Source organism: Aquila chrysaetos, chromosome 1 (assembly GCF_900496995.4).
Source record: "Aquila chrysaetos chrysaetos chromosome 1, bAquChr1.4, whole genome shotgun sequence".
NCBI classification, from domain to species: Eukaryota; Metazoa; Chordata; class Aves; order Accipitriformes; family Accipitridae; genus Aquila; species Aquila chrysaetos.
Window position 1 is genome coordinate 12,267,888 of NC_044004.1, and position 23,375 is coordinate 12,291,262.

At 39.8% G+C, this 23,375-nt stretch overlaps 1 protein-coding gene across 6 annotated transcripts in view; it reads right to left on the reverse strand.

Moving 5' to 3' along the window:
* Nucleotides 1-23,375, reverse strand: part of SORCS2 (sortilin related VPS10 domain containing receptor 2) — a 590,289-nt gene that overhangs the window by 78,834 nt on the left and 488,080 nt on the right. For all 6 annotated transcript variants that reach the window (XM_030008352.2, XM_041124365.1, XM_041124361.1 and 3 more), the window contains 3 exons: nucleotides 13,810-13,989; nucleotides 8,360-8,506; nucleotides 6,858-6,960 (listed from right to left, as the gene is read on the reverse strand). In XM_030008352.2, coding sequence (XP_029864212.2) covers nucleotides 6,858-6,960; nucleotides 8,360-8,506; nucleotides 13,810-13,989 — 430 coding nt within the window. The remainder of the gene's footprint in view (nucleotides 1-6,857; nucleotides 6,961-8,359; nucleotides 8,507-13,809; nucleotides 13,990-23,375) is intronic.

Sequence of the window (23,375 nt, forward strand, 5' to 3'; positions counted from 1 at the left end):
TAGGTAATTCAACATATTTCCAATCACCACAGACACCTACTGGTTTGTTTGAAAATGGTGCACGAGCCTTAAAGGGTCACTATTGGGTGTGTGGCCAACGGGCCTACAAACTGCTACCAACAAATTGGACTGGAGTGTGTTATGTGGGGGTAATTCACCCTTTGTTTTTCCTGCTCCCAGACGATGAAGGGGATGGACTGGGTGTTAAGGTATATGATGATCTCAATCGATATCGACGATCCATTGATACCTCTATAGCAGGTGGGAGTGGTCAAACCTGGGGCAAAGACAAGTGGACGCCTCAACGTATCATACAACATTATGGACCTGCCACCTGGAACCCCAATGAGTGGGTTAGCGGTGCTCGAGAACCTATCTATAACCTAAATCGCATCATCCGGTTACAAGCTGTCCTAGAGATCATTACTAACGAGACAGCCCGTGCCCTTGATCTATTGGCGGATCAAGCCACACAAATGCGAACAGCAATATTACAACATCGCATGGTTCTCGATTACCTGCTAGCCGAGGAAGGAGGTGTTTGTGGTAAACTAAATGATTCTAACTGTTGTTTAAAAATTGATGACAGCGGGAAAATTGTTAAACAAATTACTGCGGGAATACGAAAGCTGGCCCATGTTCCTGTCCAGACATGGAAAAGCTGGGACATAGATATGTTTTCCTGGCTCCCTGGAGGTCCATGGGTTAAACGAATCCTATTTTACTTGTTGTGTAGTTTTGCCATGTTATTCTTTTTACCATGTGTCATTCCATGCTTTATACAATTGATTCAACGTGTTGTAACTAATATGCAATTTGTAACTACTATTTTGCCTGACGGTGTTAAACAAATTCACGCTGTGCACCGAACCACACTGTCGGTAATACAGATTGTATAAAATGCTCTTTTCTGGCTTTTCTATATAGCTATCTTTTCTCAAAACCACCATGGGTCCTGAAACAATCTTTGAGCCACGGGGTGGTGTTAGAGGCTGAATTGTTATCTCGAACCATTTGCCTCAAAGATTGTGAGGTATGAGGGACTGGGCTGTCATCAAGGAACTGTGAACTGCTCATCCAGAGCCCTTTGTCTCCAAGATGGCCGGTTTAAGCGGGACACTCCTCTGTCCATAAGGACGATTACCAGGCCATTGAGGCATTCAGGGGAGGAAACTGGGCTGGAGCTGATAAGATATTGGTTTCTGGTATCGATCACGCGAAGGTCGTGTGTGATGAATGAAACCTGCAGCGCATGACATCATCGAAATATGCCCTATAAAGAACCCCTAGAAACAAGTGGTGAAGGGGGGCCTTTTCTTCCCTCACCAAAGAATCGAAGATTGAGGACCGACTGGATGCCGTTGGATCCGTGCTGGTGACCATCCTTGACCGACTGTTGGCCTGAGGACCAACGGGACGCCGCTGGATCCGTGCTGGTGACCTTCCTTGACCGACTGCTGGCCTGAGGACCAACGGGACGCCGCTGGATCCGTGCTGGTGACCATCCTTGCAACTCTCACCACCGACTACTTGCCTGAGGACCGACGGGACGCCGCTGGATCCATGGTGGTGACTATCCTTGCAACTCTATCCCGACTGCTTGCTTAATTTCTACCTTTTCTTCCATTCTATCCTATCGCTACCATTTTCCGCTTTTGATACTTTTGATAATAAAAACTCTTTTGACTATACGGCATTTGACCTCGTTTGTGTCTTAATCTCGCTCTTGGGATCATATCGAAACCTTCCCCGACATTGGATCGGGACAACATTTCTCATCCAATTTTAAATATATTGCTGTTGAAGGCATTTTTAGAGGTTCATACTTTGTCCCTAATAAAGGGATGGTATTATTGCAAACACTACACATAAATGAAATAAGGGAAGGCCAGAGACTGTCCTGCAGCTGAGGCCAGTTGGCATGACCCGACCATGTTCACACCACATAGTGCTCAGCCCTGTCTCTCCCCAGGTGGTGCTGCCATGGCCAGAAGATGTATTTTTGTGAGGTGTCATGTCATGTGTCCCCCCCACCCCAGTTCAAATTACCTGAAATAACACGAGGGTTATGTTATAGGCCACAAAAATGGTGTTTTCATGTGATGAGACTGAGGATGTGTGTGGCATGCCCCCTGGTCATGATGGATGTGTCTGAGGGTAGAAGGCCAAGGTACGATTGTGTCCTTGAGCTCTGTAGGTTAGGAGAGGCAAACCTGGTGCTGTCTTGACCATAGCACTTATTATAAACAGTCTCATATGTGTGCCTTGCCCCTAAATATGGCCTGGGGGACCATATATACCTGAATTGTTCTTAAACGCTTCCCAAAAGGCTTTTGTGACCAACAGAGCCAGGATACTGTGCTAGATGGACTCTTGGCCTGAGTCAGTATGACTCTGCTGTTGTTATGTTCTGATACCTTGCATCTTCAATTTAGGAAACAAAAGGAAACATTTTGGCCTGCATTTTGGATTTTTTGATTAAGCATAGTCATTTTTCATTTCTGTTACTTGCATCCTTATAAACCTTTTCAAACTGTGCTTTGGGATACAGGAATTCCTCTTTTGCTTTTTTACTTGTCCTGAGTAAAGGCTAATTTTAAAGTCACTGGGTAAAATTACACGTTCCATCCCCGCAGCGGTGGCAGTCCCGAAAACTAGAATACAGGGGTACTAACTACTGTTCAGCATAGTTCTCCAAGCTATCTGTAACTTTGCACATGCCAGTTTAGCAGCTGGTAGCACAGGGATGTGAAAGAAAGCAATGTATTTTAGTGATGACTGGTGGCCAGCCAAGCTCTCTGGAAACGTGGTATAGCTGTGAAAAACACATACAGGTCTCAAGAGTAATTGTAAGTTTGTCTTTGCTCAGGCATTTTGGCAGGTTCCTACTGGGTCACACAAATATGGGAGATTAGTTTCATTTACAGTTTACTATTAATTTAGGTGTTTTAAGTGCTACTTATCACTACATTTACCCATATTTTTATACATGACTTTAGACATGCTTACTGTGAGAAGAAACAATCTCCATATGCAATACTTCAATAATGCTTCTAATATGGAAAATCTTTTCCAGCCACTTAGATTTAGTATACAGGCAGACACCTACTCCAAAAAGAGAGATGTGCCTTGCCTAGATTACTGGTAATAAATACAGTCGTAACATCCCTTCAGTCAATGCACAATAAGCTAAAATTTCATGGTTTGTAAACTTGTAGTTACAGTGTTGAACAAACATACAACCAATTTGTGTTTAAATGTCCCAGATCGACAGTTTTTGCCTGGCAAGCTGAAGATGTGTTCAGCTGAGGGCTAAGGGAGTCATTCATCCCATCAGAATGGGGGAACATGTTGACATAAGAAAAATCCAAGGGAATTGCAGGATCTTCGCTCCAAAATGCCCTGGGAAATGTTCAATCACCTCCCTGTTCCCTCATCCTTTTTATAGTGGCATCCTGGTATGCTACTTTTGTGAAAAATTATAGAAATTTATCACAATGTACGCAATGTATTTGGGCCTGATATGACAAAAAGTAAACTGAACTTTTCCAGCACTTCCTCAATTCATGTGAATGTGCAGAATTTACTGCTTGCTTGATTTGCCATCTGGATTGGAAGCTAAGCAGACGATTATTGTAAACTAGCACCTGAAAAATCTACACTTCTCTAAACATTTTTCATAGAAAAGTCCTTTACAAGTTTATAGTAAAAATTTACACATCAATTGACACACATTTCATAGCTGATGCTGTGAGAAATAGAAGCTGCTGCCAAGATTAAAATGCATGAAAATCAAATGTAAATGTAAAATCCTATTACATTTCTTAAATGGAGCAAAGCAGTTATTTAAAAGAACACTTTAATATGCAGCTATAAAATTTAATATTCTGTCTGAACAATTTATATATATACATAAGCTAAAAATATGCATTCCTCAGAACTATTTATGCAACTTTAATAGAGTGGAATTTTTATTTGTAAATATGAGTTTTAAAAGATGCAATTTTAACATCCTATTATTGCATTTTTCCCAAATGCTCTAGGAGTTAATGCTGTTCACCATTTAATTATTTTTTAAATTAAAACAATATTCAATAGTCTCTGTGCTCTGAGTTTCAACTATCCTTAAGTCACAGGTTAGGTTTTTCATTACCAAAAGCAGCTGTGTTGTATAAGCTTCCTATAAAATAGCCAAACTCCATGTTAAAGGGAATTTCTTTTTTTTCCTTTTTGATTGATAGCCACACTGCTTTTATTGAGGGGATGAACTTCATGGCTCTATGGTTAGAAACTGTTTTCTAATTTCTAGTTCTTATCCATTTGTTTACATCACTTGTTTCTACCCCATGGTTACACTTTCAGGAAAAATATCATATTCTTTATTGCCCTTTCTTTTTCTCAGCTAATGAGGTTTCTCTTGTAAATGTTCTCTATTTCCATCAACTGCCAAGTAGTCCTTCTTAGCACCTGCTCACTGGTCCTGAAAATTGATGATCAGAATTGTACACATTCTTATTAAAAAGGTCACTGTACAGTACTTTGCCAGAGTATTAATATTTCCCTCTCTCCGTTGGCAATTATTTACCTACTTTGCCCTCAGAATACGTTTCCTTTTTCACAGCACAAGGCACTGATGGTTCCTAGACACACTGTGATCAACTGACATTCACAGATCTTTATCATCTTCAGTCATTTCCAGAAGATGTGCTCTCTCTAAATCTAACAGTAAAATTCCAATAGTGTGTGATGTGGCCCAAATAATCTGATTTCTGTATGTGCTAAGAGTGTAGTACTTCTGTTGATTTGCATAGGATTATCTGTTTCAAGGATCACGCCAGAAGAAATTCAAACTCATTGTATGTAAAGTATTTCTGATAAGAAGTGTAAGTTTACAAGGATATCAGGTTTGCCAGATAAGGCTGAGCATGTGCACTGAATCCAGATGACCTGAGCATCCAAATAATGTAAATGTAAGTCAAAATCAGAGCTGATTCAGGTCTTCTCTTGGCAAGGGGATGCAGTTGCTCTTCAAGATTTTTAAGACTCCAAAAATAAGTCCCTTGGCTCTGTTTGGAACTACATGACCTTCTGCCAGAGAAAGGATGTACTGCACTACTCTTGGGCAAATTTTTCCCACTTTCACACCATTTCTCTGAGTTTTTTAGCCAGCTGCTATCAGTGAGCATGCCTCTCTACCATTTCCATTACATTATAGGTTGCTCCACCATCCAGTCAGATTTAACATATTAGTTCATTACTAATGATACCTGGATGTCATGAAAGACTCCCTCATGCTCATGTTGAGGAAAGCTCTTGACAAGTTTACCTACCTGGCATGGTAAAACAATGTCACAGTGATAAAATCTCACCCTATTCTAGGAAGGAATTAAGGGCAAAATACTCTTCTTCAACCTGCCATCCCTAATATGATCTCAGAGAACAGTGCACTTAGAAAGCCTCCACAAAACCCAACCAAAAGAAAACAACCCAACATCTCAACGAATACTGGTTCACCACATCAGATTATAATGCAAGGACAGAGAAAAATGAAATAGAATTAATGGACTAATTAATTAAACTTCATTGCTTAATTTGCTACCAGAAGGCATTCAGGTACAATATGACGAGGCTAAAATTAAGAACCCACATTAGAATAGGACTACCTTTATGTAAAAAGAAGATCCTTGAGATGGATGTTATTTTTTGAAATATTGGAATTCATAGAATATGAATTAAAGACCTAATAGAAATGTATCTACAAGGGCACTGTATAAATTCTTATTCTCATTTGTGTCAATAAAAACACAGCAGCATTTCACCAGGTAGGTCTGCCTCCAGTAAAATACTTTAAGCTCCATTTACAGTAGGGGGAAACTTGAAATCTCCAGTTATATTGAAGTAATGGCAGCTGTCATTCTCTTTAAACACCAAATATGCTCACCTTGATATTCTCAGGAAATTTTCAGTTTAGTAAACTGTTTGTTTATAAGAGACTAGTGTAAGCTAAGGCAGAAACCATTATTGATTAAAAACAGCTACACTTTTACCAAAAGGGAAGCAGTACATGTATGTATTTCACCCAAACATAAACCATAACATAAAAATAAAATAATGCCATTTAAAAAAGCTCTTAGAACAGTCAACATTTCAATAATTTTGAAACAAAGAAACAGAAAATTAGATTAAATGAACAGATGAATCACAAGGATACAAAGTAAAACAGAGTTATGTGAATATTTTTCTTGATGAGTAGTCAACACTGCAATGGAATTTCTTTTATTAAATGCCACTTCACAGAACCATGGCTCCATATGTATGTTATAATGAAGAAGCCACAACCAGCATTGTTCCCAACACAGAGACACATTTGCCTCTTTCACTTCATCTCTCTTCAGGCAGAAAGGAATTAATAAAAATTACAAGACAAATTATCTGTATCTAAGCTTAAAGAACAAAGGCTTGGCCACTGTTTACATCAGTTTATTGGATTTGCTGGGCTATTCATGATGCTGGAGGCCCTACACCCCACCTCCAGAGAAAAAGAATGCAGGACAAGTCCTTCAGCCACCGTCACTCCTCCACACCACACTAATGGGGAAGGAGATATTACTACACAGCACAGAGAAGCATAATGTATCCAGGCGACTGTTACAGGTCTGTCCTAGAAGACCCAGCTCTGGGACTTGAATTAACTTTTATTAAATTGTTTGATCAAGAGATCCCATAAAGGATTATTCTGCAGGGAAAGCCTTATTTTGGCAATGTTTGTAGCATGGTATTGTTATAAACCAAAAGACTAGATCTACAAAGAACTGCTGCCACATTTCAGGTCTTAAAAAATAATGTCATGCATTTACCTGCCCCCATTATGAGCCCTGGTGCAGTGTCCTTCGTGTGGACTGTTCCTGACACATAGGGATTGTCTGCCCAGCGGAGATGGAGGTGAAGGTAGCAATCAGGCTTGTGGGGGAAGAAGAAGAAGAAGACAGGTTTGAAAAATAACTGGTAACAGTTATGTTTCCACAATAATGAAAGCCCAGTCAGAGAGCAGCTTCAGCAATGTATGTCTTTGTAGAGAAAGAGAATGGCTGTTTCCCATGGAGCCACATTCCACTCTGAAAAACCAACCTTAGCCTTCTAACAAGAATCTCTGGTGATGTCTGCGTAGTATGGCACCATCTCAACAAAAAGATCTCCAAACTCAAAGAAGTCAGGATGAAATTATTGTATAAAAAAACCCCTCTGACAGAATAATTGCTTAAAAATGCTAACTAACAGCAACAGCAACAAGTATTGCATGTTTGTTGGTTCAAGGTAATTGGTAAAATGATGATTAAAACCAACTGTTTGTACTGAAATTTCTTTTTTAGAAAAAAAACGGTATGAAAAACAGCATAATGACTTTTGGACACATCTGATCATCTCTCCTTGCTAAGCAACTTACTGCTTCTTGCTCTTTCTGAAGCAGCACTCAAAGCTCATGCATCTCACAGCAATCTGGCCATGAGCTTTACCAGGAGCGGGTGCCAGCACCGCCCGGGAGCTGCTGCCACTGCGATCTTTCCACTCGTCTCAGAGAGCTCTGGATCAGGCCCTGCAGGCTTGAACCACGTAGCATGGTCTTGAACTCTTCAAAAGGGAGCCAGCAGCTCCAGCCCTCCACTTCTGCTATATGGAGAGGGATCAAAGCTGTGGCAGTGGCAGGAATAAAAGCATTTATTTTGCCCAGCAATGCAGAGCTTGGAGTTCCCAGGAGCAGAGAGTCAGTGAGAAAAATACAAGGTTTTCAGTACAGCCTCGCAGGCAACAAAATATTATGGGTAGCTGGGGCACCTAAACAAACTGAAATCACATCATCTCACAAAAAGAAAGGACTTTTTCATGCAGTTAACTGTGGTGTTTATTTGCAAGCAACTGTCAAGAGTTCCCTTTAACAGGGAACCAAGGGTTACCTTGGTTTAAGATGAAACAGAACTATGAAAGATGGAAAAGGAAAAGGCATTGGTATGCTCTATTTGACTGATGATGTGCCCCTTATATCCAGACACAAATGACTGTTGTCATGATTATTCTGAACTGGATTGTGTGGTTGACACACAAGAAAAAATGTCCTCTTTGTGTCAAAGTGATCTAAAATATGAAATGCAGTGCAACAGAGAGTCCTGACTACTCACTCTACAAGATGACTGGACTAACAGCTTGTGAAACCACTGCTCATGCAATGCAAGTGTATTTGCCTAGTAGTTTGGCTGGTAAACTCGGCACAAAGCTCTTGGGCTGTTGGAACTACTGCACATCCTACCATACAAATAATTCTCGTGCACTTTAGAGAAAGGATAGGCTAAAAAGAGCCACTTACAGGTTTGCAGTTTGTCGGTTTGCCATTCATATCGATGTCTGGAGGGTTTAGAAAATCCCAGTCACGGCCTTTGTTGTAGGTTATCAGAGTTGTAACTTTCCCATCAATTTTCTGGTTGGCCAAAAAGACTCCTTTGACACCTCTGACCTGAAGCATACAGGAGGGAGTTAATGACCAGCACATACACATTTTTTTCAACAAGGATTATCTCTGATTAGCTGCTCTTTTGTGGCTCCTCAGATAGTTTCTCCACTAGAAAAGTGAATGATACCTTAAAAAAAATAAGGAAGGCAAAAGGATAAGAGGAAAGGGAGAAAGGCAGAAGGGGAGGACAATTACTAACCGATTTGTATTTCTAAATGTATTTTAAAAGGATATACAGTTCTCTCAATGTCGAATTACATGTAGTTTATACAGCAAAATACAAAAATTACGATAGCATGGCCTTACTGTACACTACTGTTAAAATTACAGCTCTGCATTTTTTTTAAATATGGACAGCTCTAAAACGTTATTCTACAAATGATGTAAGCAATTTATAACAGCAACCTGACTTTTACACTGAAGTCATGTGACCCATATCATATAAATAGTACACAAATAGGTTACGATAACAAAATACAATATAATATCTTTTAAAATAACACTGAATTAGCAAGCACAATTGCCTTTTGTAGGAAATAAATGCAGACAGATCATCCAGGGAAGAAACTGTGAGGGCTGAATCAACCTCTCAAGCATCCAAAATGCTTCCACACCCAGTCCACCTCCACACATTTAGCCTCCCTTCACCTGTTTAACCTTGGGGGAAAAAGAAAAAAAAAAAAGTTTACAGGCTCTCTCTTCTCTTGGGCAAACTTAGTTCTTTTATTTCAAAACAATCTGTATTAGAAAATTATTACAACTCAGACTGTCAAAGTTAATGGGGATAATTTTTAGAAGCAACCTGACAGTAATTGCACTTTAATATGTTTAGTCCTAGCCCCAACTTTTACATTATGTGTTAATATTCCACCCAATGGCATGAGATAAGATCTTGTATTAAATTTGAAGGTTTCCTTAAGAGTGTTCTTGTCTCCCTTGTGATTATTTATGAGGCTTCTTGAATTTTTGAAAAATTCTTGACAATGTATATCAACACATATACCATTTCCAGCATAGTACAGCTCTCTAATCTGCTTATGTGCTGACATTTAACAAAACTGAAGCATTCATTACAACTAAATGCACAAGAGAGCCAGCTCTTTGCATGATCGGGAATATTTGCCTCTTGCTGATATGATTTGTTCCTGGACTTACTATTTATTTTGTATTTGAAATACTGTTTCCTTTTTTTCCAACTAGCAGGTACTAACGCCCTTTGACATTCATTTAACAAAAGTCTGCATTTAGAGCGAAGAGAAGGCATCCCTTCCAGCAGACTACAGATTTGATACCTATTGTTTATAAAATATATGCTTTTTTCCTAAGGAACTGACCCAAATCTACAGAAAATAAGGATTTTCTGCTGGTTATGGTAACAGCCTAGAACTTGGAAATATATTTACGTTTAGATAGCCAAATTTAATACCCCTCTCTCTCATGAGCTCCTTCTTCCTTAAAACCCCATGCATGTGTGGTTGGCTTGCTTTTCCAGGATGCTGGAAGCTCAGAATCACCTCCAAGTCAAACATACTCTAAAAGTCAACTACTTTGCAATGCAGGTGAGAAAAGGAAGGGAAGGAGAGAAATGAGGAACCTGCTTTCTTTACTTTCAAAGCATTTTCAACTTGCTGGGGCTTTATTATATATTCTACCTTCCAGAGACAGCACAACCATGAATATGAACAAAAAACCTGGCAGTTCAAACATTTACGTGGGAAGGTAGACTTGGGGTTCAATTTCTGTACATGCCTTTCTTCCAGTGAACACAATATTAAATATTTAAACAATAATTAGATCAGGGACTGCAGCTGAGGTTCCCTCTTCATTTGTGGATGGCAAAACCAGCGCTGCATCATGAATATTTTTGTTTCCTCTCTCTCTTTTTTTCTCTCATTCTTGTTTAATGAATATTTAATCATTCCATATAATCATTCAACGGGAGTCAGGCTAAAATTTTTCTCCATTCCCACTCCCATCTCTAACCTAATGCAGCTCTAGGGTAACCTCTCCTCTCTAGAATATGGGACATAAGTGTTTGAATCTACCAGACCCATAAAGGTTATGAAAAAAATTTCTTCCAGTGTCTCAGTTAACTTCTCTCACTACTGCTTTAATTTCTCTCACTACTACTCTAAAAGATAAAAGTCGACCAGTACTTCAGCAGTTGTATTTTGAATGAAAGACATAAACCCTGCTTGAAATAATAAATAAGTTTCAGGCACCTATCTTCAAAGCACGTTCAGAAGTATGATGTTCAGAGTGGTGCATTAGCCTAAAAAATAATAACTAATATAAAATTACGGTGTGTAAAAAATGGCAGCTTTAAAACTCCCCACACCCTCTGTAGCATTTTCTATTGTATTTGCCTTGTGACCTATGTAAATATACACCTGACTCTTTCTGTAAATACTGTAAATGCTGTATGTCAAATCTACCTTCTGGATTCGACTGGGATGCTGAGGCACCCAAATTCTTCTGTACTTTCTTTTCCTTGACTCAGTTCCCTAATCTAAAATTGGAGATTAGTATCTTTCTACCAAGAAGGGAAGAGATTCACATTAATGATAAGGTGCTATGGAAAAGAAGGCATTTCAACATTGTGGGGTGTTCAGTTACTCTGATAAACAATCCAGTAGCTACCCAAGACAGACAAACACAAGGAAATTAAAAAGTACCTTTCCTTTGATTTTCTTTGGACTTTTGGATTAGTTCTCGGAGCACCTATTTTCCAAAACAGTTCAGGGTTTACTAGTTCCCCAGTACTGTTAGAAAAGCACTTTGTACCTTATAAACCTATTTTCTAAATGAATTTTCTGCTATGACTATGTATTCTGTGACACATTAATTGCTGCGTTGTTAACATTACCGATTTTACAGCCAAACAATATTCTATACTAGTCGGTAGCAAAAATCACAGTTCAGATGGCCCCACAGTGTTTATTAGCAGCAGTTACTGAAATACAAAAAATACTGCTATATAATATAAGTTTGTGCTTAAACTTTAAATATAAGTGATTTGTTGTTCGGGAAGAAAAGCATGAAGAATGGGTACTGCAACTTGTGTAACTCTTACCTATATGAGAAGTCACAACAAGATCCAATCTAGAAGTACTGCATTAGTATGCCCACTTTGCAGATATGCCTATGTCAAATTTGTGGCTGGTTCACACTGGCAGCACCTGATACAATTTCAAGGACATGCTCCTTTTGTACAGTCACTTAATACTTTACCTTTCTTTGTCGTTCCTTCTTTGAACAAGTATTTGGGAATTATACCCCTTTAACACACACAACATGAAAAGAAATACAGTACAAAAAAAAAAAAGATAAAGCATATAAAAGAAAATGAATGCAGGCAGGTAGAAACCTATAAAATATTTTATAGCAGATGTACAACTAAAAGATGAAGTGAGGTCAGCATAAGAGAATGAAGATGAACAGTGCAAATTTTAAGGAGAATTATGCACTGGTGGAAAGAGAAATTGTCAACCATTGAGGACTGTCTCTGTGTTGCACTGAAGATTCCTCTTCCCAAGATTGGATACTTGCATTAAAATGCCCAGAGAGAAAACCCAGACTAGGCCAAATGCGTTATATTTATTAGCTATTTTGTACTGTGCAAATAACCCATACATTACTTGTATACAGGAGCAGTTGATCACATTCCAGTAAAGATGATGAACACTAATTATTTATCGTACAAGCTATCTGGAAGCTGTAGGCTTTCTTATTCTAAGCAAATAACAGTGTTCTCCTATAATGCAACTCTATTCCAAAAATAGCTCTAAAAAATTGAATTGTATGGCTCCATGTGTATTGTCTTTCAATTACTCTTTATCATGTGCACATTTTCTTTTTAATGCAACTGTACAAATTAATCCAGCACACACAATAATCTAGGAATTCTCTCTCTCTCGCGCGTGCATTATCAAATATGCCCTCAGTAACATTGTGAAATTCTGAAATCATCAGTGAAACTGAATTGAGTAAATAACTCTTGTAGACAAAAGGACAGCCAGGGGTGGCATCTCTGTACACCTTATCTGAAATTACATGGTACAGGTGAGGCAGGGAGTAGAGATTGCACCTGACTCCCTTTTAGCTTTGCATCCCACAGGAGTGACCAGGAGCAAAGAGCTGCAAACTAATGCTCTCAATAAATCACCCTGTGGGAATGTGGCTACACACAATGTATAGCTTCACTCATTAGGAAGCCTCATTTCTAAAAATGTAGAGTCTAGAAAATAATCATTGGTAGTGATAGACCTTTTTGTTTTACTACAGCCATTTGGAAAGAAAAAGCTAAACAAAGATGGAGGAGGTAAGGGTGAAAAAAATACTATCATTTTCCCCCACCAGGAAGAGTCTAATTACAGCCTTTTAACAGCTCTGTAAGTGTACGATTTGTATCCAGAATTACTACAAACCAAAGAAGTCTGGCGCACTTATAAAGTTGTTTTTTTTTTTTTTCTTAAACTAACACCAGGCAGATTAGAGTGTAACAGTGGCCAAACTGGGTCAGACCAAAGGTCCATTAGTTTAATACTTTGATAATGGCCAGTCCTACGTGCTACAAGAAAGAACAGAACAAGAGCAAATGTACACCTTATTACATTTAAATGTTGTCATCAGCAGGAATGGAATTAATAACAGTTTGTGCTACTTTTCTAAAACACTATATTCTTCAGTCTTTATTTTGCCGAGTGCACTGATGTTAAAATTCAAGATAGATTTGTTTACAGGAGAGTTTGTCTCATAGCAGATGCTGTTGGCACAAAAGATGTACAGAAGGCAAGTGGATTTGCTGTCCAATACCTAATTTTGTTGGTTCTTTGCTTGTCAGAGCTGACACAACGTAGCACAAGGCTCGCAGGATTACTATTTAAGGCCCTGCTGGCTAAAAGACATCCTGCTCTAAGTCCAGAAGTATATCACTGAGTCAACTAGAAGAAAAAAGCTGTACGTAGGCAGCTGCATAACTTCTTACATCAATAATAAACTGTGCTGCCAGCTTCACTTTTCAATACCTTAAAAAAATAAACCCTCAGCCAGTTCAGGTTTTGCACATCCATGGAACACCATACCAAGAATCTAGCTCTTAGAGCGCACAGCACATTAGCAGGGTAAGAGGGAAACATGTAAGTAGTAACAACGCACTATCAGTAAGAAAGAAATTCTAGTCTTTTTACATTAAAGGTAACTGTGAAAATATATTAATGTAAAATTAATGATACTCAGTCAAAATAAAAAAAAAAAAAATTAAAACTCCACACAGACTACACACATTGGAAGAGATAAAGGCCTACCTCCAGAATATCTATCAGGACATTCTCTTCTGGCTGCTTTGTGCTCCGGACGTTCTCCAGCAGGATAGAGTAGTAAACTCCTTGCGGGTCAGACTGGTACAGGTTGTACGTGTCTGTCTGGTACCACTCCTGAACAGCCACAAATACCTGGTTTTCATCTGTACTGATTATCTGTAAATCCTGTAGAAAAATAAGATACAAAATGACTAATTTTTCCATCATTTCTATTTTACAAACAATAAGTTGGCCAAGAGAGTTTAATACCGGGCGTGGGGAGGAATGCATCTGAAAGTTCACTAACAGTAATCTATCAACAGAATACTAATCAACATGCTGTATCCCACCACTCCGAGGTGCTCAGTCACTGCCTTTTGGTACAGGTTATCAAAGCGCAAACCAGCTTAGTGAAGATCAAAATCATGAATGTGCAAAAGCTGTGATCTGCTTTGACTTTTATGGGAAATGACTTCTTGAAAAGAAGGGAAAAAAAGGAAAGGAAAAAAGAAACAAAAGATTTTCCAAGACCTACATGAGAGTCAATGAAAGACTGAAACAACATAAACAGAACTAATCTAAAAAATAATCCTCAGGTACCTAGAGAATTAAGAACTGTTTTGTCCAGTGTGCTAGACAAAGCATAACACAGCACAAAGAGGATCAGATATAATTTAGAGCAGTTACATAGGAAGTAGTACCATCATGCACAAAGCTCATGTCTATTATAGTACATAACACTAATTTATCTATCTATGTAGACAGATCCACTTAAATATTCAACAGTAATAACATGAGAGTCAACATTCTGCATTCATCTCAGGAATTTCAGGCGTCTATATTGCAACAGCTTGCTTTCAGTTTTCTCGGCTTTTTCACTCCAAACTTCTCAGACAAAAAATGCACAGCTGGGGAAAATAATTTAACACTAATATTAAACAGAAGAAATAAATCAGGAAGTAGCAACACTGAACTAAGCTTAGCAAACAGAAAAAAAGGACATGAGTTTGCAATAGGATATGGGAGCATAAAGGCAGATGTTGGTACTACATATGAAATGAAATCGAGTCACGGAGACTGAAAACTTGTAAACTCTTTATGACCTTGGTACTTAACTGGGAGACTGTATCCAGTTCTGGTCACCTTATTACTGGAAAAATAACTAAGGCAATGGAGTGAATATTAAATAAAGCTACCAAAATGTCAGGAAAACATGAGTTTGGGGAAAATTGGCTTTAAAAAAAAAAAAAAGAAAAAAATCAAGAAAATAACTTGTAGAACTCTAAGAAAGAAATAAAACAAATTCTGTAAGAATCCAGTCAAGACTGAAGAAAATGTAACAGAGCAACACTGAGTACTTGGTAAAGCATGGCAGTTATGCTGTAGGCAACATGCATGATGTGACTGAGGCACTTAAGATTAAAAAAAAAGACATGAATAGAAATAAAATAATACAATGGAAAGATTTTTAATATGAACAAAAGATGGTTCTTAAATAACAAATAATTTAGTAAAATTTAAACTATTTTTACATATGTGACACATCTCAACACAAAAGAACCTAAGTGAACTTTCCTATCAATGACAGCTCAGTGCTGTTTCCAAAGACTCTCATGTTGAACTACGTACGAAAGTAGATTTTTGTTTAGCATCCCATGAATAGTTCTCTTTTTTCTTGTACTCAAAAATTACTTGCAAGCAGAGACTCTGGCAGAAATGCCAGCAAAACACAGCAACTGATCCCAACAGGTTCTTTAAAAAGCCTCTTATATGTACAGAACGCTTCATCTCCTGCCTTAAACCAGGGCAGTATGAGGCTGGGTAGCCCACATTACACCACATCTAAAACTGAATTCACCTATTCTTTTGCAGTGTGAGAAAAGCTCCCCTGATTATTCAATAAGTAAGGATGGAAGTGAAGCAGAGAGTCAAAAGAAGGAATAAAGAAACAGTTCTTTTTTCATGTGAAAACCTCTAGAAAACCCTTACTCTCCTGTGATGCCAGGAGCTTTCAGCAAAATTATTATCTACATTATCATAATAAAACATTTATACAGTGCCATAAACAAATGCAAAACTCCAGTGAACGTAAGGCCCTTGCCTTGCCCCAAGTGCTGGTGGGGTGGCAGTGGTTGCACGCGTGGCCCGTGGTGGCAGAGGTGAGAGCTGGGAGGACGGGCACGGTGGTGGTTCTCCTATCTCAGGGTGGAGTGGGAGCTGCTGAGCCAGCAGGAGCAATGCACAAAGAGCCACCACATGTGGTGCAGAAGGACAGGAAGATTCATTTTGGGCAGACTGGAGGGATCAGGTGAAAAAAAGAGGAATTGGACCGCAGAAGTTTACTGCAGCAAATTAGAGTTTACTTTTCTCTTGGCAGTGACTGTTACCAGGAAAGAGGTTTGTACACTCAGACTGCTGGATGCCAATTTTTTCTGAGGCAACTTAACAGATCTCGTTTTAGCAAGTGAAATTCCCCTTGCGCTGCCTTGAACTTTGTTCCTCCCATTCAGAATTTACATTTTCATATTTCCAGTTCAGCCTTACTGCTATTTTCCTTTCACAGTGATTTCTTTTCCCTCAAGAAGCAAACCGATCCTTCAGTTATACTACCTTGCAACAATCCTGCACACCACTTTCTGCCCAGTCATGATATAATCTTCTGGGAAAATTAATTGACAAAGTAAGGAAAACTACAAATTTCATGCCTGATTCTTAAATTAATCTTCTAAAATCCCAGATGACACAGTTTAAAACAAAGCTAACCTGTCATGTCACTCATAATATTCCTATCCTTGAAAGGTGAATTTAAGAAGAAGAAGAAGAAGAAATTGATTGACAAATACAGAGGCTGGGTCTTCAGTGTGCCAAGTCCAACCCTCCGGCCCAGCTACCTGCTCCTCAACAGATGACAAGCACATGAAGACAGGATGCCAGCAATTATTGCTAGACAGAAGTTACTGTCACTAAAGAGTTAACTAGTAAGGACATCCGAGGAAGAAGAAATATCTTGATGGAGGGAATGCAAGTTTTTATTGCTTTATCTAATTCATGGCCACAGATACTACCTTAGGCTGTAATCTCAGCAGATCCTATAAGGAAAGCATTTATTCTTTGATGATTTCATGCTTGGACTACTCCAATTGCCTTCTTGCCGGACCTCCTGCTTCCTCTCTCCACATTCTGCAGGCTACTCAAAGTCCCGCTGATCATGTAATTTTTCTGTAATTATGCTATTCACACATGATTTATTCAGATTCATTTATAAAGATCTTCTTTACTGATGTTAGAGATCTTTATGATTTGGAACACTCCTTAGTCTCAGCTACTCAGATTTTTGTTTATCTCCAGGCTGCTTTTTTGGTATACATTCGGTATTTGAGCTCTTGTGCTTTCCTTTAATTTCCATGCTCAAATGAGAGGGTCCACACACTTTCAGGTGTCCCAAGAATCTTTTTCCAGATTTGCCATACCAACCATGTTGTTTCCTCTGTGGCATGTCCATTCCTCCATGGACATCCTTTCTCTCATATCTATACTTTACTTTTGGTCTGTCCGTCTGCCATGTCTGCTTTGTTCCATGTCTTGCTGACCCAAGCATCCATGCTCTCGCCATTCTCACTTCTCTCTCTCTTTTTTGTTTTTGCAAAGCTCAGCAATGACAATTTGTATCAGCACTAGACTGTGATTCCCAAATACCGGTATTCTCCATTTAGTTTATCTCATCTTCTTAGGTCGTAAGCTTTTGTACAGTTCTGAGATGCTACTAGCTGTATTGTCCAAAAATCCTTTTTTAACGTTACAACCCCATGAGATTTCACTGTTCTGTTTGCTAACATGCTTCTTGTGCACTATATTCTGCAAATTCCTTTGTCACAACGTTTCCTTCATGCTCCTCTCTTTACTGGGTAATGTTACTAAGCACAGATATCTGTATGTTCATCACTAAAAGTCTGTGGAACTACTCATAGGTCCAAGACAGTGGACCAACCCAGGGCCAGGGATAGGACTACCTATAGGTGCAACCAAAGAAGCCTGAAAAGTGCTCTAAAATCCACTATGCAATCAAGTCCCTATGGATGGGTGAGAGTAGACAGAAAACAGTCTTCAAATAATGTAAACAGCCACCCCAAGGAAAATGGAATAAACTGTTTAAGTCTACTTGGAGTTAAATAGCAGGTATAAATCACAGCTAAGGAGATTTAGGTTAGACATGAGAATATCCTTCTACAGTAGGGCCCGGTCATACACACTGAGGATAAAATGCTTAGGGAGGTAAAGTAATCTTCATCCTCAGGAGCTGTTATGAGTAGATTAGAGAAATATCTGTCAGGACAGGTTTAGGCAGATGACCATACTTTGGAAAAGGACCTTTCAAGATACTTTCCATGTCTATTGTCTATGATCCTGTGAAAACAGGGGAAAATAAAAACACACCTTATTGAGATTACTTGAAATGTTACACATACAATGAGAAATATCATATAAAAAGACAGGATTTGGTTTTGGGGGTTTTGCTTTGGGTTTTCTTTTATTTGGGGATTTTTTGGTTGGTTTTTTTTTGTTGTGGAGGGTTTTTTTTCTGTTTGTTTTGGGTTTTTTTGTTGTTTGTTTTTTTTTTTTTAATTCAAGAGCTATAATTTCGCAACTATGCTAAAGAAAGTAAACAATTTCCAGACAAATAAGTATTTCAACTTGATCATGGAGTTAGAATTAAGGGCTGCTGGAAGTCTGTTGCATCAGGATTAATTTTCTACAAAAATACTAAATGAATCCTGAAGGTGATCAAAGACTGAGTATTAAAAACTGGTATGATTAAACAAGGCATCCAGTGACAGGTCACACCACTCTTGGTCTCTCAGGGACTTGTAAGCTCCTATGTTTGTACCTTACATCAGCAGAATAGAACATAATTGTTCAAATAAATACAAAGACAGTTTCTCAGTGATACTAGAAACAATTAGACATGTATAGAAGGCCAAATTGTGCCAAAAGATGAGCACCACTTCAAAGAAACTTTATATCACATGGACAGACTTCATCTGTTAAACAAAATAAATAAATAAGTTTGAGGGTGTGCACGTGACACTGAAAGAACTGTGCATGTTCAGTCATGACATGGAGAAAAAGCACCCAAGAGCTCTTCCAGCAAGTACAGAGTAACAAACAAATATTACTTCTTAAAAACATCCACACTGCTTGGGAATTATTTCTTTAACACAGAGATACCAACGTAATCAGTCTAATATTCTTCCAAAATTACCTGCTTTTAATGCACTTGAGTCTGTTTTGACAGAAGGCTGAACAAACACCAAATTGAAAATGAAAAATCAGTCAAGAAGCCCAAAAGCATTAAACAATTAAGAGAGTTGGGTTTGGGGGGACCTGAGGATAGGAGGGAGGAAGTAAAGATGTTTAGAGCAGGAAGGGAAGAGAAATACATTGTTTTCACTGCATACAGCCCCATACCATCTACATTTAGTAACTCACCAGCCTGTAAGTCTGCTAATACTTTATAGAATTTTATATTCAAGAAACGCTCAATATGGTTTACTATATTACTAACTGTGATAAGAAACCCTATGATACAAATAAATACAATTACACCCTGAAGACAGAAGGATATAAAAGATGACAAGAATCGTACAGCAAGCCAGTGCTCCTTTGTGTAGCAAAATGTGCTGATGACACAGGAAATATCATTAAGTGAAAACACTGTAGGCAAGGTTCAGCACAGCCAGTATAATGCTATGCAGGCAGGACTGTGGTGCTTTAGTCAATAAGGCAAATAAAAAGGAGCCTCAAAATTCCTGGTTTTGAAATCTTACAATTTGCTGTCCAATGTCAGGACTTTGCCCTTTTGCAATCTTTTAATGCTGTGGTTGGGCAATACATTAACCTGCAGCAAGTGATAAATTGAACAGAGAATCACAAGGAGTAAATGTATCAGAAGTACAACAGATGTAAGCACTCAAGCCTGTGTAGTCTCAGCCTTGACCTCCAGGTGAACCACATTTATACCCCTGTAATCTCTTAAGCACAATCAAGGTAACTGGATGGCACATAAAGATAATCTTCCTAATCTTCCTTGCCTGGCCAAGTAAAAGGGTGCAAGGAGAGAAATCAATAACAAGTTACACTGTGAAGAAAAGAACAGTTCCTTGAATCCACCTTGGATGGATTTGTACAACCAGGGAGCCAGACAGCTGCTACAGCTCAGGTTCACTGGCTACTGCTGTGACACCGACCGGGAAAGGAATACTTCCCCTGCATCAAATGCCACTGCTACCTGTATTTCTATTTTGTTCCCTTTATTCTTTGTTCAACGGACATTCCAACGGACTTTCAGAAGAATGGATAAATAGTCCTGCTGCAGCTGCAACCTGCTCTTCTGCCTGGCACAGAGGAACAACCTCAGCCAAAGCCTCCTAGGGTGGCAGATGGCAGAGGTGGTGAAGGGGCTACCCAAGCGAAGAAACAATTCTTGGGAGACTAAGAGCCTTGCTAAATGAGCTCTCATAGCCTCAGTACTTTGTAATCCAACCATCAGGCAGCCAGAGCCTCAGGAGTACTTTGCTGACAAAAGGGCTGCAGGAATCTCCCCTGCCATTTCTGCTGTTAACGAAGGGACCCATTTAAGGAATCCTTGAAAAAGTTATGGTGAGAGGGAGCTTGATAGAGAAGGGAATACGTGCTTCAAAAGATGATTGCTATTTAGAGAGAAAGAGGAAAACTGCTCAAAATATTGCTCAAAATATTTTACTTTTGATACTGTTATATCTATTATTGAATGATCCAGACAAGTTTGGAAGAAAACCTGTGGTTAAAACAGTGATGTGTATCTCAGACTGAGGCAAGGAAGAGGTGGGCCTGTTTCAAGCCCCTCGGAAGGGCACTAGGTGATAATCAAATAAAAAGAATATATGGAGTTGATAAAAGGCATGTATAGGAGATTCATATTACCATGAGTACATTAAAGACTTTAACTTACTTCTATGGCAATAGGATTTTTTTCTTCTTTTATTTTTGTTTATTTTTCCCCTGTACTCTCTTTTATCTTGGTTACCTGAAAAATTTTACGTTATTGCCTATTTCACAAGATTGAAGAGACGTAGAGAGATCAAAATAGATGAAAGAAGCTTTTTCCACACCATATGTTTTCAGAACTAAGCCTTCTGAATTGCAGTAGGATATAACAGACAATAGAGCTCTCACATTATTAAGTTTTTGTAGCTGGCATGAACAAATGCAGAATCAATGAATGCCTTGTATCAGTTCATAAAAGGAGATCATTATCAATGGAGTTTATTTACCAGGGGTGGGAAGGGGACTCAGAATAATTAAATTTTTCCAAATTGCAACAGTAAAACTACCATGATTTGTAGCAGATTCCTGGGTTTGGTCAGCAATTTTGTTAACAAATTTTTTGCTTAAACTCTCAGAATGAACTAATTCCCTGTTTTATTGTTAGTCACATTAGAGCATGACTCATAATCTCAAATAAGGACCAGAACCCACTGTACTCCTCCTTCTCCACACCACACTTCTCTAGGCAAGGGCAATCAGAGCTGCAGGAACTTTTGTGCAATACAAGCCATACATACCCTCCATAATCCAGGAGGAAATAGTTAGTGACCTACTACACCATCTGGACACTCACAGATCTATGGAACCAGATGGGATCCATCCAAGAGTACTGAGGGAGCTGGCGGAGGTGCTTGCCAAGCCACTCTCCATCATTTATCAGCAATCCTGGTCAACAGGGGAGGTCCCAGATGACTGGAGGCTTGCCAATGTGACACCCATTTACAAGAAGGGCTGGAGGGAGGATCTGGGGAACAACAGGCCTGTCAGCCTGACCTTGGTACTGGGGAAGATTATGGAATGGTTCATCTTGAGTGCGCTCACACAGCATGTGCGGGACAACCAGGGGATCAGGCCCAGTCAGCATGGGTTCATGAAAGGCAGGTTCTGCTTGACCAACCTGATCTCCTTCTATGACCAGGTGACCCACCTAGTGGACGAGGGGAAGGCTGTGGATGTTGTTTACCTGGACTTCAGTAAGGCCTTTGACACTGTCTCTCACAGCATACTCCCTGAGAAGCTGGCGGCTCATGGCTTAGGCAAGTGTACTCTTTGCTGAGTAAAAAACTGGCTGGATGGCTGAGCCCAAAGGGTGGTGGTGAATGCAGTTAAATCCAGTTGGCAACTGGTCACAAGTGGTGTTTCTCAGGGCTCAGTATTGGGGCCAGTTCTGTTTAATATTTTTATCAATGATCTGGATGAGGGGATCGAGGGCACCCTCAGTAAATTTGCAGATGACACCAAGCTGGGCGGGAGGGTTGCTCTGCTTGAGGGCAGAGAGTCTCTACAGAGGGATCTGGACAGGCTGGATCGATGGGCCAAAGCCAGCTGTATGAGGTTCAACAAGGCCAAGTGCCGGGTCCTGCACTTCGGTCACGGCAACCCCATGAAGCGCTACAGGCATGGGGAAGAGTGGCTGGAAAGCTGCCCGGCAGAGAAAGACCTGGGGGTATTGGTGAACAGCCACCTGAATACGAGCCAGTAGCGTGCCCAGGTGGCCAAGAAGGCCAACAGCATCCTGGCCTGTATCAGAAATCGTGTGGCCAGCAGGAGCAGGGAGGTGATTGTTCCCCTGTACTCGGCACTGGTGAGGCCGCACCTCGAGTACCGTGTTCAGTTTTGGGCCCCTCAGTCCAGGAAAGACATTGAGGTGCTGGAGCGTGTCCAGAGAAGGACAACCAAGCTGGTGAGGGGCCTGGAGCACAAGTCTCATGAGGAGCGGCTGAGGGAACTGGGGCTGTTTAGTCTGGAGAAAAGGAGGCTGAGGGCAGACCTTATCAGTCTCTACAACTGCCTGAAAGGAGGTTGTAGTGAGGCGGATGTTGATCTCTTTTCCCAATTAACAAATGATAGGATGGGAGGAAACAGCCTCAAGTTGTGCCAGGGGAGGTTTAGATTGGACATTAGGAAAAATTTTTTCACCAAAAGGGTTTTCAGGCATTGGAACAGGCTGCACAGGGAAGTGGTGGAGTCACCATCCCTGGAGGTATTCAAAAAGCGTGTAGACAAGGCACTTCAGGACATGGTTTAGCGGGCATGGCTGATGGTTGGACTCGATGATCTTAAGGTCTTTTCCAACCTAAATGATCCTATGATTCTAAGCCCGATGACTCTCTGGATGGGCTGCAGCCTGCGCCGCTCGGCAGACCTGCTCTCCCAGCGGTGGCAGCTGAACCCCTGCTCCAGGCTGAACACAGCCCAAGGGGGATTGCTGGATCTCCCTGGATCTCCCTGGAACACTCCTGCATGCCTAGCCAGCCATCTCGACACACAAATGCAATCCTGCTGCTCTCGGCTTGATTTTGGTATTCCCTTCCTACAAGTTATTAACTTCTCATCTAGTTTTAGCAACAAAGAACAAGCAATCCTGGTAAAATGGAATATAGTATAAAACCCAATTCATCTTTAATAGAACAGCTCCAAAATTACTCTTCTGTTTTGGGGAGCATACAGGCAGCCTTTAATATGGTCTCACCAATCTCTGCTACCAC